The 15979-nt window shown below is 46.1% G+C and overlaps 2 protein-coding genes across 7 annotated transcripts in view; one reads left to right on the top strand and one right to left on the bottom strand.

Annotated features, from left to right (window-relative positions):
• Window positions 1-15979, top strand: part of LOC135895879 (ensconsin-like) — a 438594-nt gene that overhangs the window by 192975 nt on the left and 229640 nt on the right. The gene's annotated exons all lie outside the window — the stretch shown is intronic.
• LOC135895901 (uncharacterized) overlaps window positions 7468-15979 on the bottom strand; it is a 104759-nt gene continuing 96247 nt past the window's right edge. Inside the window, exons 5-6 of the mRNA XM_065424141.2 lie at window positions 14953-15024; window positions 7468-7914 (exon numbers count right to left, since the gene is read on the bottom strand). Coding sequence (XP_065280213.1) covers window positions 7497-7914; window positions 14953-15024 — 490 coding nt within the window. The 3' untranslated portion in view covers window positions 7468-7496. The remainder of the gene's footprint in view (window positions 7915-14952; window positions 15025-15979) is intronic.

Raw genomic sequence — 15979 nt, 5'->3', positions numbered from 1 at the left:
ACTGCACAGCACCTATTGCTTCAACGCTAGGGAAGCCAAGCAAGATCTGTACAAACGTAATTCATCTCAGAAGTGGTTAGCAGTGTCTTAGAAGCTGCATGTGTGAGGTGACTGCCTGCACGAGTGCACTCTAATCACACACTCCTGAGCCAATGTTACAAGCCTGGAAGCTGTTGCCACGTGCTTACAGTTCCCACTCCACTGCAAGCCACTTGTCATGTAGGGGAAGTGAAAAAGTAAAGGGACTTTTGCAATTTCTCGCAATAGGGTTTGATAACACTGCTAGTATCCGGCGCGGAATTAATGTCGTCTGCATCGCTTCTATGAAACGTTGATGCAGCGCAGCAAGGTAGAGATTACAGCAAGATTACAGCACATCGATCTTCGAGCGCTGTCATTAAAAGCTACATCAGGCGAGCAGCGCACGAGCTCGCACTGCAGCGCGATTCGCACGTATGTTACTGAGAGCTCATGTGCATTGCATCAGTTATTTATCAGTTGCTCAAGGGCCAGGTTGCCGCTACTACAACGTAGGCATAATTACTTGTCTAGCGACATGCAGACAACAAAGATTGCAGGAGGCCCGCAGTTTCGCGGCATGTCGAAAGACCGCTGGCGCCGCGGCCCGTACCCTCGTGCGCTCGAGCTGTTCTGTACACCCGATGTCTGCTTATTGCTGCTGTGAATTTATTTATAGCAAGCAGTTCCTCGTGTTTATGCACCTGAATATAGCAGCGTGCAAGCCGTACCTGAAGTTCAGCTTCGTACGTGACTCGCTTCACTTGCGATGGACACCACGCTAAAACTTCGCCGCTTATTTCTTGAACGGCGTACACGTATTCGGTGTTGCGTAATTTCTTGCCTTTACGTAGCCTGCCACCCCTGAAAAATCATTCGGCGCCCGATATCCGCTGCAAACCGTGATACAACACAACCAAAAGTCGCGGGTTCGTATTGTAAACGTGCTTTCCGAAGCAGACGACGGACCTTGGTATTACCCAGTTCACGACAGAGGGAGCGCTCCCTGGGCCAACCACGAGCCTTATAGGTCCTGGAACACCGCACCAAAAATTGCGCCATACAACATGCCCTGTTTTAGCTGGCACGTCATAGATGCTTTACGTCGCCACAAGCGCACCGTGAAGTTAAACCAGGACAAAACTCCACGTCCAACACCATAAATCTAGTGCTCTATAACCAATTCTCACAACAGAGGGATAGTACTAGGAACGAAAACGAGCAAGGAGGCGCGCGGAGGACACGCACAAGAGCATATACGCAATTTCGAGCATTTGTTTACCGCGTCGCAATGAACGAACCAAGGGAATTCGACACACTCACTCACCTTTGCTGTGGCTGAGTCGGAGGCGATCATGGTGATCTCCGAGGGAGGCACGGTCTCTAGCAGGAATGCGCCGAAGCGTCAACAGCGAAAACGCGCATTCATACGAGTACACGCATACATCAACATGACTTGTGATATTTAATACCAATTTTGTAATATAAGAAAATCCGACGAGCGGGTGATACGCGACTCGGGGCCTCTCGGTAAGCGCTGAAAATTTTTCATTTTTTAATTTTTACACAGAAGTGTTAAGTGCTGTTCAAATTCAGCGACAGTATGTCGTGTACCTAGGCACGTTCAAGACCACGTGCATGCGTGACATTCCGGAAACAAGAGGTTAGGGCCACCGAGAATTAAGACTATATCGTGCAACACGAAATAGTTACAAAGAGGGCTTTGCAAATACACTACCGATATACCTTGCACATGGTTTTTAGTTACAAGACTGGAAATATAAGGCAGACAAATTCCGAACATCTGCACCTGCCCTGATTCTCTCTTTATAAGCGCACAATACATAAAAGCTAGCGTATACAGATCTTGAAAATGTATTCGGGGAACCTAATAGGCGAATAGATGTTGGCACTACACTCTACATAACACTACAAATGTCCAAGAACTTATCCGCAGCAACTTACGAGGCTCGCTGCCAGAGCGGGCTTTCTTTCAGGATGTGAAATTTCCGCACAATAGGTACAGAGAAAAATGACGGGAAGGTTTTTGTTTACAGTATTCACGCAAAGAATAGGGGAAAACAAGTAGCAAGAACACCTAGCTTCAAAGTTAACACACAGATTTTGAGCAGGTCAGAACGATCGTTTATTTATTTATTTATTTATCATACATACTTTCAAGGCCTTAAGCCACTACAGAAAGGAGTGGTACATAACAAAGCAATGTAATATGCAGACAATGGTATGCAGACAACGTTAAGCGATAGCGTGGTAGACTGCTGTTTTGAATGAAAATATATCTGTGGTCTGAATGATGGAAGCAGGAAGGTGGTTCCGGTCGACACTTGTGCGGGTTAAAAAAGAATCATGATACTTGTTCGTTCGGGAGGATGGGACGGCAACTTTATATCTTTGGTCAGAACGGGATGAAACGTACAAAGGTGGGTGACAAGCTAATACTTGAGCAACTGGTTAGAGTGATAAACCTTGTGGAATAGCAAAGACGAGAACATTTGCGGTGTAATGAAAGATCTGGCAGAATTAGGTTTTTTTATACATGTAACACTGGAATGGCGGGAATAGTTAGATAAAATAAAGCGAGCTGCTCGATTTTGAATGTCTTGAAGGTTTACTGTTAGTGATGCCTGATTGTTACCCCAAATGACAAATGCATATTCAACTTTTGAGCGAACTAGGGCTTTGCAATGTGTCAATGTTACCGAAGTAGGAACGGTAGAAAAGTTACGACGAAGATATTCTAACATGCGATTAGCATTAGCAGTAATATAATTAGTATGCATATTCCATGAAAGATCATTAGTTACGTGAAGGCCAAGATATTTGTGAGCATTAACGGACGCTAATGAAGTGTCATTCAGTACATATCGGCACTGATTGCTATTGGTAGCCGCACGTGATATGCACATCGATTTACACTTGATAGCGTTCAGTTTCATGAGCCATTTCTTAGACCTGAGTGATGCATTGTGAAGATCTTCTTGCAGTTTGTCTGAATCATCAGGGTTAGTGATGTTGCACTATATTACGCAGTCGTCTGTGAACAGATTAATTGATGATGACGTTACACAGTTAGGGAGATCATTATTACAAATCAAGAAAAGTAAAGGCCCCAAGACGGATCCTTGTGGCACACCGGATGTAACTGCTGACAAAGCAGATGAATAGTTATTGGTTGTGACATATTGAGTTCTATTAGAAAGAAACTCCTTAATCCAAGACAACACACTTGATTCAATATTAAGCTGATTAAGCTTATGGATAAGTAGGTTATGACAGACGGTGTCGAAAGCTTTGGCGAAATCTAAAAAGATACAGTCAATATCGAATCCTTGGTGTAAGGCGGCAAACAAATCGTTAGTGAAACAAAGAAGTTGTGTATCGCATGATAAATGTTTTCTAAAACCGTGTTGAGATGGATGGAAGAACGAGTTACTGTCGAGGAAATTGATGACGTGAAAATGTATTACGTGTTCTAATAGGTTGCATGAAATGCTAGTTAATGAGATGGGTCGGTAGTTCCCGGGACATACTGTGTTACCTGATTTGTGGACTGGAACCACCCTCACCGTTTTCCAGTCTGTAAGAAGCGATGAGCACTGTACTGACTGAGTATACAGCTTAGATAGAATAATAGATGAAAATAATGCCATACATTTTAACACATTTGAATTATGAGATCAGGACCTGCAGAAGCTGAGATATTTTGATTATCAATCGAATTGGTAATACCAATCCAATCAAATAATACGGGATCCACAGCACAAAACAAGGAATGAGGAATATTTGGTAAATCGGCAAGGTTATCATAACGAAAAATGAGGTAAACACTTCATTTACCCCAGTGCAACACTGGTTTTCGTCAACATCACTGCCATCAACATCAACTAAATGAATGAAGTCAGCTTTCTTGTCGCCAACAATACTCCAGAATTTACGTGGTTCAGATAGTACGAGGGACGGCAGTATGACATTAAAATAGGTTTTTTTTTTGCATTGCTAGCAGCATAAATGTACTCGGCTTCTACACGATGGTACACATCCCAGCAATCGGCAAGATTGGTTTTTTTGGAACGACGGAAAATAGGTTTATTTTTGTTGCGTAGTCGCTTAAGGGAATTATTAAACCAAGGTGAGCGTGAGTTATAAGGAATCTGCCTTCGAGGTACATACCGGTTAATTAAGTGGAGCAGTTTATTTTTGTAGAGCTGCCAGTTTTCATCAACAGAGCGATCATCAAATTTAGTAAGGTAGTTGCTGGTAAACGTTTCCAGTTCACCGGTAACAGGATATGTCAGCGCGGTTATAGTCAACGATAATTTTAGATCGTCTCTTGGAAGATACACGCATTTTCAACGTGAAATTAATAATCAGGTGATCACTAACGCCTTGGAGATAAGCTAGTTTAGAAACTAGGTCAGGCTTAGTTGTGAAAATAAGGTCAAGGATGTTAGATGACGTAGTAGTTGCACGGGTGTGTTCATGTACTAACTGTGACAAGTTGAAGTCTGAACAGATATTCAGAAATTGTGCATCCTCGGATGAGCTTTCTTCCAGGGTATTGAACCCGAAATCACTTCTGCACGAAATATTAGGAAAATTAAAGTCCCCCAGAATAAGCAAAGATGACGTAGGATACCGAACAGTTAGATTGTTTAGTACATCATGTAAATCATCGCAGAAAGATTTTCGTGCGGTTGGGGGTCGATAGCAAGCGCAAGGAAACGCAGTAACGATTATCAATAACACGTACGCACACAAGTTCTAAAGCAGACACTACTGGAACATTCGATGAAAAAAGTTGATCATTCACGGCGATTAAGACACCTCCGCTAGCACGAACATCACGGTCGTACCGGTAGATCATGTAGCTTTTTTCACATTCAAAAATTTCATCGTTTTTTGTTTTCGCTGACAGCCAGGTTTTCGAAAGAACAACTATGTCAGCTGAACATGCGTCAGTGATAGATGATAAAGTTGTTCGTTTATTAAGAACACTGCGTGCATTGGTGAAAAATATTGAAGCCCCCTTTGCAGATAGGGGAGATAGCTATGCCGATCTGTCATGTGCTGCATTAGCAGGTGCTTTGCGAGTGTAAACTGCACGCGCCTCTCTAGGGGATTCCAGTTCACAAACAGTGTCAGTCACTGCGCTGTATATCTAGGCTTTGTTGCTGGTTACTTGTTTATTAAAACGAAACGAAAAAGGCTGGCCACTAGACTTGCCAAATTCGAGAAGTTTTTTTCGCGTAAAACGCGCTTCCCTGCAGAATTCTTCGCTAATGGATATACCTGTACTTTTCAATTTAGATTTCTGTGAGATAATACCTTCTTTGGTTTTGAAAGAAAAAAACTTCACGATGATTGGGCGTGTCTTATTTGCAACATAAGCACCCAACCTATGTGCTCTCTCCACCATGCCATCTGTAATATGCAAATTTAAATGACGTAAAAGAAGCTTACAGATATGCTCTTCCGATTGTGTCCACACCTCGGAAAAACCGTCCGGGAGGCCAAAAACAGTAAATTATATCGCCGTGACCTATCCTCTAGATCATCAAGACGCGATGCCAACGCAACACTTTCAGCCTTAACGGCCTGGGCAACAGAACTACTGGCATCTGCTGTAGGTAGCACCGTTTCGAGACATTCGACAGTAGATTGAAGATTTGCCAATCTGCATGCAAGATCTGCGATTGTCTGTGAAAGTCCCTCTTGGTTTTCTTTTAACTCAGCGAATGCATGCATCACGTTTGAGTGGCGACTGTTGTATTTCGCTGAAAGGGCTCCTATGGCGTCACGCACTTCTTTGTGCGATTTGCTAGCGGTCAACATTTAGCGGACAGGGATTTGCTTCTGTATCCGCGCAAAGCATTAAGAGTTCCACAACAAAAATGCATTCGCACAGAATACCGTAAAGCACACTGGGGCACGGGAGCAGCAGCAGGCAAAGATTGTTCGATCGTTTAGAATTAAGACATGAAGTACCACCAAGCTGCGCATAAAAGAAAAAGGGATTCGTGAGCGACAGCATTTTTCCACTCTCCCATGCCCACTGAAGGCGGACAGCCGACGCCAATCCTTTAAGGGCTCGTTGTGGAATGATGTCGCTAGTATTGTCGATGTGTCGCTTGAGTGCAGTGCAAAAGCACTCCGCAGGTCACGCAGGACGAACCAGTCATCTTCGCTGATTGTAGCCGTGACTGTCAGGGGTGGTCTTGAGTTCAGCACAGGTGACGATAAAGGAACACATAGTCGACCGGGAAGCAGGGAAAGCCACACGCCAGTTAGGGCAATAAGCTGCACAGGAAAGAAAAAGGAATTCGTGAGCGACAGCATTTTTTCACTCTCCTGTGCCCACTGAAGGCGGACAGCCCACGCCAGTCCTTTAAGGGCTCGCTGTGGAATGATGACGCTTGCGTTGCCGATGTGCCGCTTGAGTGCAATGTAAGAGCACTGCGCAGGTCATGCAGGACGAATCAGTCATCTTCGCCGATTGTAGCCGTGACTGTCAGGGGCGGTCTTGAGTTCAGCACACGTGACGATAAAGGAACACTTGGTCGACCGGGAAGCAGGGAAAGCCACATTACAGTAAGGGCAACAAGCTGCACATGAAAGAAAAAGGGATTCGTGAGCGACAGCATTTTTGCAGTGCGGATTGTACTTGGTGTTCATGCGGATTCTCAGCACGTTGGCCAGCACCCCGTTTATGTCGTCTACGTCACAGAAAGTAGCATGAGCACCATGTCGTAGATATCGGCCAAATTTTTGTTTCATTCTATTGTGCGCTAAGGGGTAACAACTAAGCGAAACGGTCTTTTTTAAAAAATATATGCGGATCCCACGCACTGTGGGAATCGACGTAAGAGAAGCTTTCTGTGCTGTTTACTTTGATTGACGATAATTAGCGGTGCTGTTGACGGAAAATGTTCAATTTCTTCAGCATTTAGTGAAATAGGAGAGAGCATGGTGAGTCGATGGTAAAGGTTACGTTGCGTGCACCGCTGCTGTTGGTCTACGTAGTACACAGAACACACAGCGAGACGTGTTCGCTTGAGGTGTTTTGCGCCGCTGTTCATAACCTCCGAGAAGGCTTGTGTTGTAAATGCCTCACATGGCAGATCTTAATTATTGTGGCAGTAGTGTGAAACTTTAATGGAAATATGGGAATGGGTTGCTACAGGGTAGAGAGGCAAGCCGTGAAAGCAGCGACGACCAACATTAGTGCCGGGTGCCACCCAAGATGTGAGCTGGAAACGGGAAAATGGACCCTCGGTTGATATAGCCTTTATGTTGGTTTCCCATATTTTTGCGGGTATATATATATTGAAAAGCAACGCATTGAACTTGTCAATTCGATCAGTTTAAAAAAGATGTGTTACAGGACCGATCTTATGGTTACTGTTCGGCAAAAGTGGCAAAGTTGCGGTTCCCAATGTTTATTTGCTCCCACCATACAATCATTGGATGACGCATTCTTCCTTGGGGGGTGGCTGAGATGCTCTTTCTTCCCTTTCGGCGCTTCTTCGCTGTTCTTCGCGCATATCGGCAATGCCGCTACGGACCAACTCGTTCGCCTCCGAATTCATCATCCGCGTCTCCACCATGTTTTCCCGCATCGCGCGGATCGCCTCTCGGTTCATGTTGGTCGCGGAGACCGTGGTCTCCTGCATGGCCGCAATTGTCTCCCGGTGCCTTTCTGCCTGCTCCGTCACTTGCTTGGTCACCGTCTCCATTGCGTTCTTGACTGTCGAAGATGTCTCCGACAATGTAGCCGCCATGCTTCCCATCATGTTGCTCTGCATCGTGTGCATACGTTCCATGAGCTGCTGGTTCTGCTCATTACCATGCTGCTGCATTGCCATAGCCATCTTGAAACTGGAAAAGGCAGAAAAAAAATGGATCGACGCATGCTATGAGTTTTCATCCATACCTCGTCCATATAGGTTCATGCTCACATAAGCATCGTAAGTTTAAGCCTACACAACCGCATTTGCCGACAGTACTATAGCAAAGTGCTGAATATGAAGATCAACGCCGGCAGGAACCGCAAAATGTTTAATAGTAAGAGCTCATTTATATTAGGAATAATTAAAGTGCGCTCAGTTAACTTGGTGATTTCGAAGTCAAAGCAGAACTATACGGGGATCTTCTCTTGAACGTGTCATTAGTTGTGAAGAATGCCTTTTACATTCGTACGAGGTGTGTTGGGGCTGGAAATGCAAAATAAGGTTCAAGCACATGTAAAAAGTTTGTGTTAGGTATATTTTGTAATATAATAGAGCAGAGCAGACATTGTTGGGCAGCGCCGGTGTATACGGGTACATGCCCAGCTGCTGTGATCTGCTTTGAGTCCGCTGTTGTAGCCGTGCTCGTGGAGACATATCTGGCTGCCGTTACGTGGTGCTAGTGTGCTGTACTTGCGTCTCCCGCCGAAAGAGCCATCGGCATTTTGATGTTACTTTATACATGTCCTAAAGGATGCCACATGGCAAACCAGTTCTGCGGCATCCCGCAAGGTGGAGGAAGTAACAAGACAGGGAAAAAATTGCCATCCATCCTAATGTAGCACGAAGGTCGTGTTACATTAGGGCAGATGACACTTTTTCTGTTTGAAAGGATGCCATGTATAGTAAAGGCAGGTCCGGTAACACAATAGGCCTACCTGACACCGATGCCAACACGACAACAACGCCGATCCTCGGCCGACTAGTGTGTAGACTGTCATTGAAAGGCATTCCGTCACAGTTTGTCACAATGCCACCACCATGACCGACGACAGCGAATCGTCGCAGTGTGATAGGCTTTCGTAACGGCGAGCGAACCAGCCTGCGGATTATCGTTCGCTCAGTCTGTGAAAGCGACCACAAAGTGGAAACGTCAGACCGACAACGCTATTTTGTATATATTTATACGTGCTGAAAATCTCAAAATAAATGGAAACTTCGGAAGTTCAACATCGTCGGCCTTTGTCAGCCGTCAGTGCCGAGACAGACCAGATATCAAGTTTTTTTTATAGGAAGGCCTACCAACAGTGTATGAGTTGGTGGCCGTACACCCACTACGCGCGGGCATCGGCTTGATCACGCTAGGCCGATACGATGCTGATTTTGGTCTCCAGAATTCAATCTAGTTTAGTTTTGGCGACAGCGACATTAAATAGACGCTCTTGACTTTGTACAGTGCGCACATAAAGAAGTAGCGACATGCCACGGAGAGCGAGAACCTTGGAAGTTAGATGTGGTTCTTGCACACATAGCACTTTAGGATTAAGTTTACAGATAATTTCTTGCACGTCATCTAGGTTTCTCAACAGCATCGGCTTGGTCACGCTAGGCCGATACGATGCTGATTTTGGCCGCCAGAATTCAATCTGGTTCAGTTGTGGTGATAGCGACATTAAATGGACGCTCTTGACTTTGTACAGTGCGCACATAAAGAAGTAGCGACATGCCACGGAAAGCGAGAACCTTGGAAGTTAGATGTGTTTCTAACACACACAGCACTTTAGGATTAAGTTTACAGATAATTTCTTGCACGTCATTTAGCTTTTTCAATAGCATGGGCTTGGTCACGCTAGGCCGATTCGATGCTCATTTTAGTCGCCAGAATTCAATCTAGTTCAGTTCTGGCGATAGCGACATTAAATGGACGCTCTTGACTTTGTACAGTGCGCACATAAAGAAGTAGCGACATGCCACTGAGAGCGAGAACCTGCTACCAAAATAAGGTGTGCGTGAATTTCAGATCACCTCAGCACTCTATTTAAAGCGAGATACGAGCGGTGACCGTATACTTGCAAATGTAAAGAAATTAGGTTCGTGCGCTGCTTTGGTCGCTATTTCCACAACGTAGAAAGCGAATGTTAGCGCTGGCACCATTACTACTTTCCAGATACCACGCACCACCTCATACTTAGTGTGGCCCCACAGTGCTCTGTGTTTCATTATTGCAGCATTCCGATTACCATTTATTTTCCGATTCCCTTTGTGGGTGCTCGAGTAAGTCATTCCTCTGTTTATGTGTGCACGGAGGTATCTATATTGCTTGACTAGGGTATCACTTGCTATTGAACTGACACCACATATTTACTCATCTCGTCATTAAAGATCCCAACCGCCGATTTTCCTACGCTAAATTTCAGGCCTAGATTTGTCGCCGCGTTGCCACAAATATTCGCCAGCGTCGGCAACTCTCGCGTATTGTCCGCTTGTTTTACTACGTCGTTCGCATTCATCAGTCTAGGGAGATTCTGTTGCACCATTTCTCCAATGCGCATGTAGGATAAACCAAGCACTAATTCGCTGTTTTCGAGTCGCGTTTCTATGCCTTTAATATAAAGCGCGAACAACAATAGACACAGAGGACATCCTTGCTTCAGTCCTTGGTAAATTGCCACCACTTCATTACTTTTTCAGCCTTCCCATACAGCTTGTACTCGGTTGCGTCCATAAATCTCCCTCATTAGTTCCACGAAATCGTCCTCTATGACTTCGTGCTTAAGAATATCCCATTACAATTCCCTCTGTACGTTGTCATAGGCTGCTTTAATATCTGAAAATGCTGTCCATAAAGGTCTACTCTGAGGTACTGAAATTTCTATGCACTGAGTTAATACAAGCATATTATCGCCAAAGCGTCTGCTTGGCCTGAACCCATTCTGGAGTTCCTCCAGTATATCATTTTTCTTCACCCACTTCGACAATCCCATTTTTATGGCTTGCATTGCCATTCTATATATCACCGACGTTAGTGTAACTGACCTGTACGAGCTCGTCTTATCCTTATCACCTTTACCTTTGTAGATCAGGTTCACACTGCTTTCTCGCCACCCACCGGGAATTTTCTTCGTTCTAATCTCTTGCTCTATAGCATTAGTCCACATTGCCTTACGTTTTGGACCGAGGTTCTCGATTAGCTGTGTTGGGATTCCATCGGGTCATGCTGCCGTGTTATTCGGGATATGTTCTCCTGATTTTTTTTCAATAAATGCTTTCTATGCTGCATTTTGATATTTCAGGATTCTTTGTTGTTTGTGGTTCCGTTTGAGTCTGAACTACGCTTTCTTTCGTGCCGAAGTTATCCGTAATGCCTTATCTCAGGTGCCGCATCGCGTCGTTTCCAAGTGCTATTACATGACTCCCGAATATTTTTGGTGCGCCTTTGTCTCTTTTGCACATGTTACGCACCCAACGTTCACTTGTATATTTATTTTCTTTTGCACGAGCTCACTCGCCGCCGTTGTGTTTTCTAGGTATTTGTTCCCTCTAAGGAGAACCTCTTATTCGTGTAAAAACTTTTTGGCTTCTGGATGATCCCTAGACGTCTGCTTACGCTTTTCTCTAGCTTGCTTTATTTAATTCTTCAACCATATATGTGGTTTCCTCCTTCCAATACAACAGTTTTTGTTTACTTCTCCGTAATATTTCATTCTGCACAACGTCTACCAGTTCTTTACATACCCAGACTTTTGTAGGAAACGCCGCCATTTTCTTCTCTATGCATTTTGCAATCTCTGTTTGCTTTTCGTTCATTTTTAGAAATTATAATGCTATTGGTTCTTGTTTTTCATTAGTATTTCTCCCGAATTTCAAGGTTAAACGTTTATGATCCCTACCGAGGCTCGGAAGAGGTGACACGCTGCACTTAAGCACAGGTGCCCCGAATTTCATTGGCATAGAAAACAGTGTTACGATCGGCCAGCGGCGGTTGTGACCTTCTGGCATCTCCTGTCCCGCTGCGACGAATCGCTTCGTGAAGCTAACAATGCGGCCCCCTCCTACAGTCCTACGGAACCAGCAGGCCGAGACACGCGTGGCAGACCGAGTATTGTATGTTGGTTGTTAGGATCGGCCTGCAGCTATTTCAGCCCGCTGCACATGTTCCGATCCAACCCGGATGGTGGCGCACTTCAGAGAACTGCGGATAACCGGCAGCCACGTGGCGAGGGGTCAGCTCAGCGGAGTTCTCGAGGGGAGGTAATTGGCGGAACCTCCCCATGCGCTTTTCGAGTCACCAGACAATGTGCTACCCGGACACGCCACCCGGGACGGCTCCGAGTTCGACGAAGTAGGCTTTGTGCGCAACACTATAAGGCCCCCCTGTTCTGCTAGGAGTGGGGGAGTTGCCGCCGGAACGCCGACGAGTGCTCCTTCCCACGCGCCAACCAAGACGCAAGGCAATGTGCTACCCGAGCGCGCTACCCGGGTTTGCTCAGAGTTCTACGAAGCCCCTGTGACGTCGGCTCCGGACCATTGCACCTATGTGTGTGTGTTTGTGTGTGTGTGTGCGTGTGTGTGTGTTTGTGTGTGTGTGTGTGCGCGTGCGTGTGCGTGCGTGCGTGCGTGCGTGCATGTGTGAGCCCTCATCCTCCTCCAAGTCGAGAGCCCGCCTCCTCCAAAAGGGCGGGTCATCTACAATGACGTCGAACTATGACGTCGAGCGGAGTGCTTATGAGCAGCGATTGTCGGCTGCTAGAGTGTGCTTGTTGTCGTGCTAGAAATGTACTCGTGAGCTGCGTGCTCGTTGTCGTGCTCGAAATGTACTCGTGAGCTGTGTGCTCGTAAGCTGTTCGCTGTATGCTCGTCTTGCGGGCTCCATTTGGGAGTCACGCTAGACTGTCGATGTATCTCATGTTCAACTGTAAATAACATGTAAATAAATCCTCCTTGCCTCAGTCCCGACGAAGAGTCAGGCTCCTTCCTACAACTACGACTGCCAAATCTTACATCTGAATGGCAGCGGTGAGATCGGCCTACAGATCGTAGATCGTCCGACAACTCTGACAAATGGTGGCAGCGGCGAGATCGTCCGACGAATCTTACAGGGTTCACTGTCGCATTCACAGACCAATGGGAGAAAGAATCTTCTGGAAAAGAGTGTTCTAAGGCGTTCCCTCACGGTCTCCGGTCACCGCCACGGTCGTTTGACAGACGCCCCAGCTAACTGCTGGGTCATCCCAGAAACCAAGACGCACCAGCTTGAGTCAAGCGTGAGAACCCCTGCCTACGAGGCTCCCCTCCTTTCTGTGTGTTCAGTGAAAAAAGGTGCGAGAGCGAGTGTGTGAAGTCTCGCCCTCAACGCAGTTCTTTCGATGACGTTGGACGTTGCGATTAAACGAAGATTGCACAGCAGTTTCTCTGACGTAGGGATCTAGGGAGGACAGAGGGTGTTTAATCAGACGTTTTCGGTTCCTCGTTGTGTGCTTCATTTCAGTCACGTTAGACTGATGAGATGCAATGTTCTCCACTCTTCGTGTAGATACTGTAAATAAACCCAGTATTCCTCGTTCTCGATGAGAAGACGTTCCTCCCTAAAACAACATCCTTAGCGTGGATGAGTCGGACGACGTCATGGTCCAGCTAGCCCTTTTGACATACCCGACCCCAACCCTTACAACAGGGACTGCCGCAGATGATAAATGCCGGACGCGCGGAGCTATTGGCCGTTCTGCCAGAATTTACCGCGCTCGAAGCCTTGTGCCTTTTTGGTCTTTAAAAGGGCCCTTCACAAGTTCTACCGTTTTGAGCTGACAAGCGCCGTGCATACAATGCGCGCTAACAATCGTGTTCGCAAAGCATTACATCGCTACGCGCCACGGAAAGGTATAAAATTTCAATCCGAACGCCGTTTTCCCGTTCTCTCACGGCGACAGCGCTCTCAGCCGCACGGTGACGTAGTCGCGTCCCTACGTCTACGTGGTTGGGTCCGCAGTGTGAGGACGCTCGTGGTGACAAGTGACTTCGAGAATTATCCAAAGCAAGATCTGTTATTTGTGTGATCTGCTGCTTGAATTGACGAATTGAAGTTTAGAGAAATAATAAAACACACAAACGGAATGTCTGCCTCTTTTTTGTTTTACTTCGAACCGGAAAAGAGACGTACTTCGACTTCGTATCCTTGTTCCCACGGTTGTGCAGTCACGTGCGCAGGTTCTGAAACGATGCCATTTTCTACCGTGTTCCAGCACTGAATTATACCGCTAGCCATGTGTCCTTGTCGCCAGCGCGCGAAATCGTGCGCTGCGCGTAACCAGACAACAGCCTACGCGCGACGCCCCAAGTAAAAATGCGAAGCGCCGCAAAAGAAAAAGCGAGGAGAAAAAAAATGAAGGCGGGGCCTCTGGCGTGAGCGTTACGCGTTCCGCGAGATGCGGTATGGCAGAATGCAGGGAAGGAATTTCGCTTGCTGAGGCTAGACAGGGCGAGTGGAAAGTCTCGCTATGCAGTGGAGCTCGCCTTGCGAAATCATGAGTTCAAGGCTCTGAAATAATATATCTGGGCTACTAAGGAGCCGATTTGAAATTTTTTTGCGGCAAAACACTCCATAGAAGACACCTAAGAAGTTCTCGTGCACTATGCATTAGATGCATGGTAAAGAACCTGAGTTAATCCAACTTCATCCGGAGGCACAACACTGTCTCCGCTCCACAGGGCTCCGCTCACGCAAAACACGGCACCGGAAACCTCGCAAACTTCATTGCTTTAAGGTCAGGACAAAGGGCCCATCTCATCGACGGCGCGCCGCAGCTTTATGAGCGCCGGTTCGCATGTACGCAACACAAGGCAATATGCCTTATGCAGTCAACTTTCTTAGGATGCCATATAACATAACTATGAAGCGACGTTACGTGTGTTGTCACGAAGTGATCCTCCTTTGCCTTGTCGCACGTGCGCTTTCTCTGCAGCCAGGAGAGGCGCACGTAGCAGTTCGAGATCTCGGCGTCGAGTGGATCGCGCACTCGCCTTGCACTTAGCACTATCATGCGGCAACACACGCTGAGAAGTGATGTGCATATGAAGGGAGAAATAGGGAAGCTAACTTCGCGAGAATATCCTGCGCGCTGTAGCGCCACTCATTTTGTGCATTGTGCTACGCGCCGCGAGGTTTGCAAAGCTTGGCAGATCTTTTACTCACACTTGGACCATTTCATGCGAACTGCCTCCTCCGGCAGCACCGGCATCTGGCTGAGTAGGGGCTGCCGTGGGACTGAAATGGAATAAAATAAAGTGCCTTTGATTTATCTTATCTACTTTCATTGCTGCACATCAGGGCTGTTGCAGGGAGTGTGTGTTAATTAAAAAAATAAGAAAGAAAGAAAGCACACAGAATACAAGTGGCAATTGAAAAAAGAAGCTAGACAGTACAGATAGCGTTCAAATTGCACAATTCGTGTGACATATATATAATACCTGTACTAACAGCACACGGCAGACGGAACCAATAGCAACTATGACAAACTACAAGGATGTACCTACAATACATAAACAGCTTTAACAGCGTGCAACATATATCAGGGCCACACATCCCAGAATTATATAAGTAAGCACAATTTATTTCAAAACCCGCCATCGAATTTGCACCTTAAGATATCTCTTTCTTTCCAGTCTTCTATTGTTCTAACTAGCAATGAGAGTTTGAAATTGCCGGCACTAGAAATATAAGTTTTGATAGCCAGGAGGTCGCATGTACAGGTCGGGACTTACATTTAACATGGCATTGTATAATTCCTAAAACAATCTTAACCTCGCTATCCTTCATTGCGTAGCAAGTTTCGATACGCACGAGCAACGTGCGCTAACACATCCCGTTCCCTAGTATCTGGAAAAAAAACTTACACGCACTTTAGCATGTGCTAGAGAGGGTGAAGGCAAAAGCCTGCGCGCTCAAGAGATAATCATTAAATTAATAGGCATTCTCCTTAATTACCTCTACATAAGTTAACTGTGCCTTAATTAACTTAGCCTTAACATCAAAGGGCGTGGGCTCGACTTGCACATAAGCTCGAGGGTCCGACTCTCACAGCCGGTCTTGGGTTAAAGTGTCTGAAATTAGTCTATATATATTACCGCTGCCTTTTTTTTGTATGTTGCGCGGCATCAGAGCCAGCTGTGGAAGAAGACGACGAACGCGCGAGCAGCGGCACCAGCGCGTGTCTGCGCGA

This window comes from Dermacentor albipictus, chromosome 4 (assembly GCF_038994185.2).
Source record: "Dermacentor albipictus isolate Rhodes 1998 colony chromosome 4, USDA_Dalb.pri_finalv2, whole genome shotgun sequence".
Lineage (NCBI taxonomy): Eukaryota > Metazoa > Arthropoda > Arachnida > Ixodida > Ixodidae > Dermacentor > Dermacentor albipictus.
This window is presented reverse-complemented; position numbering and strand designations above follow the sequence as displayed.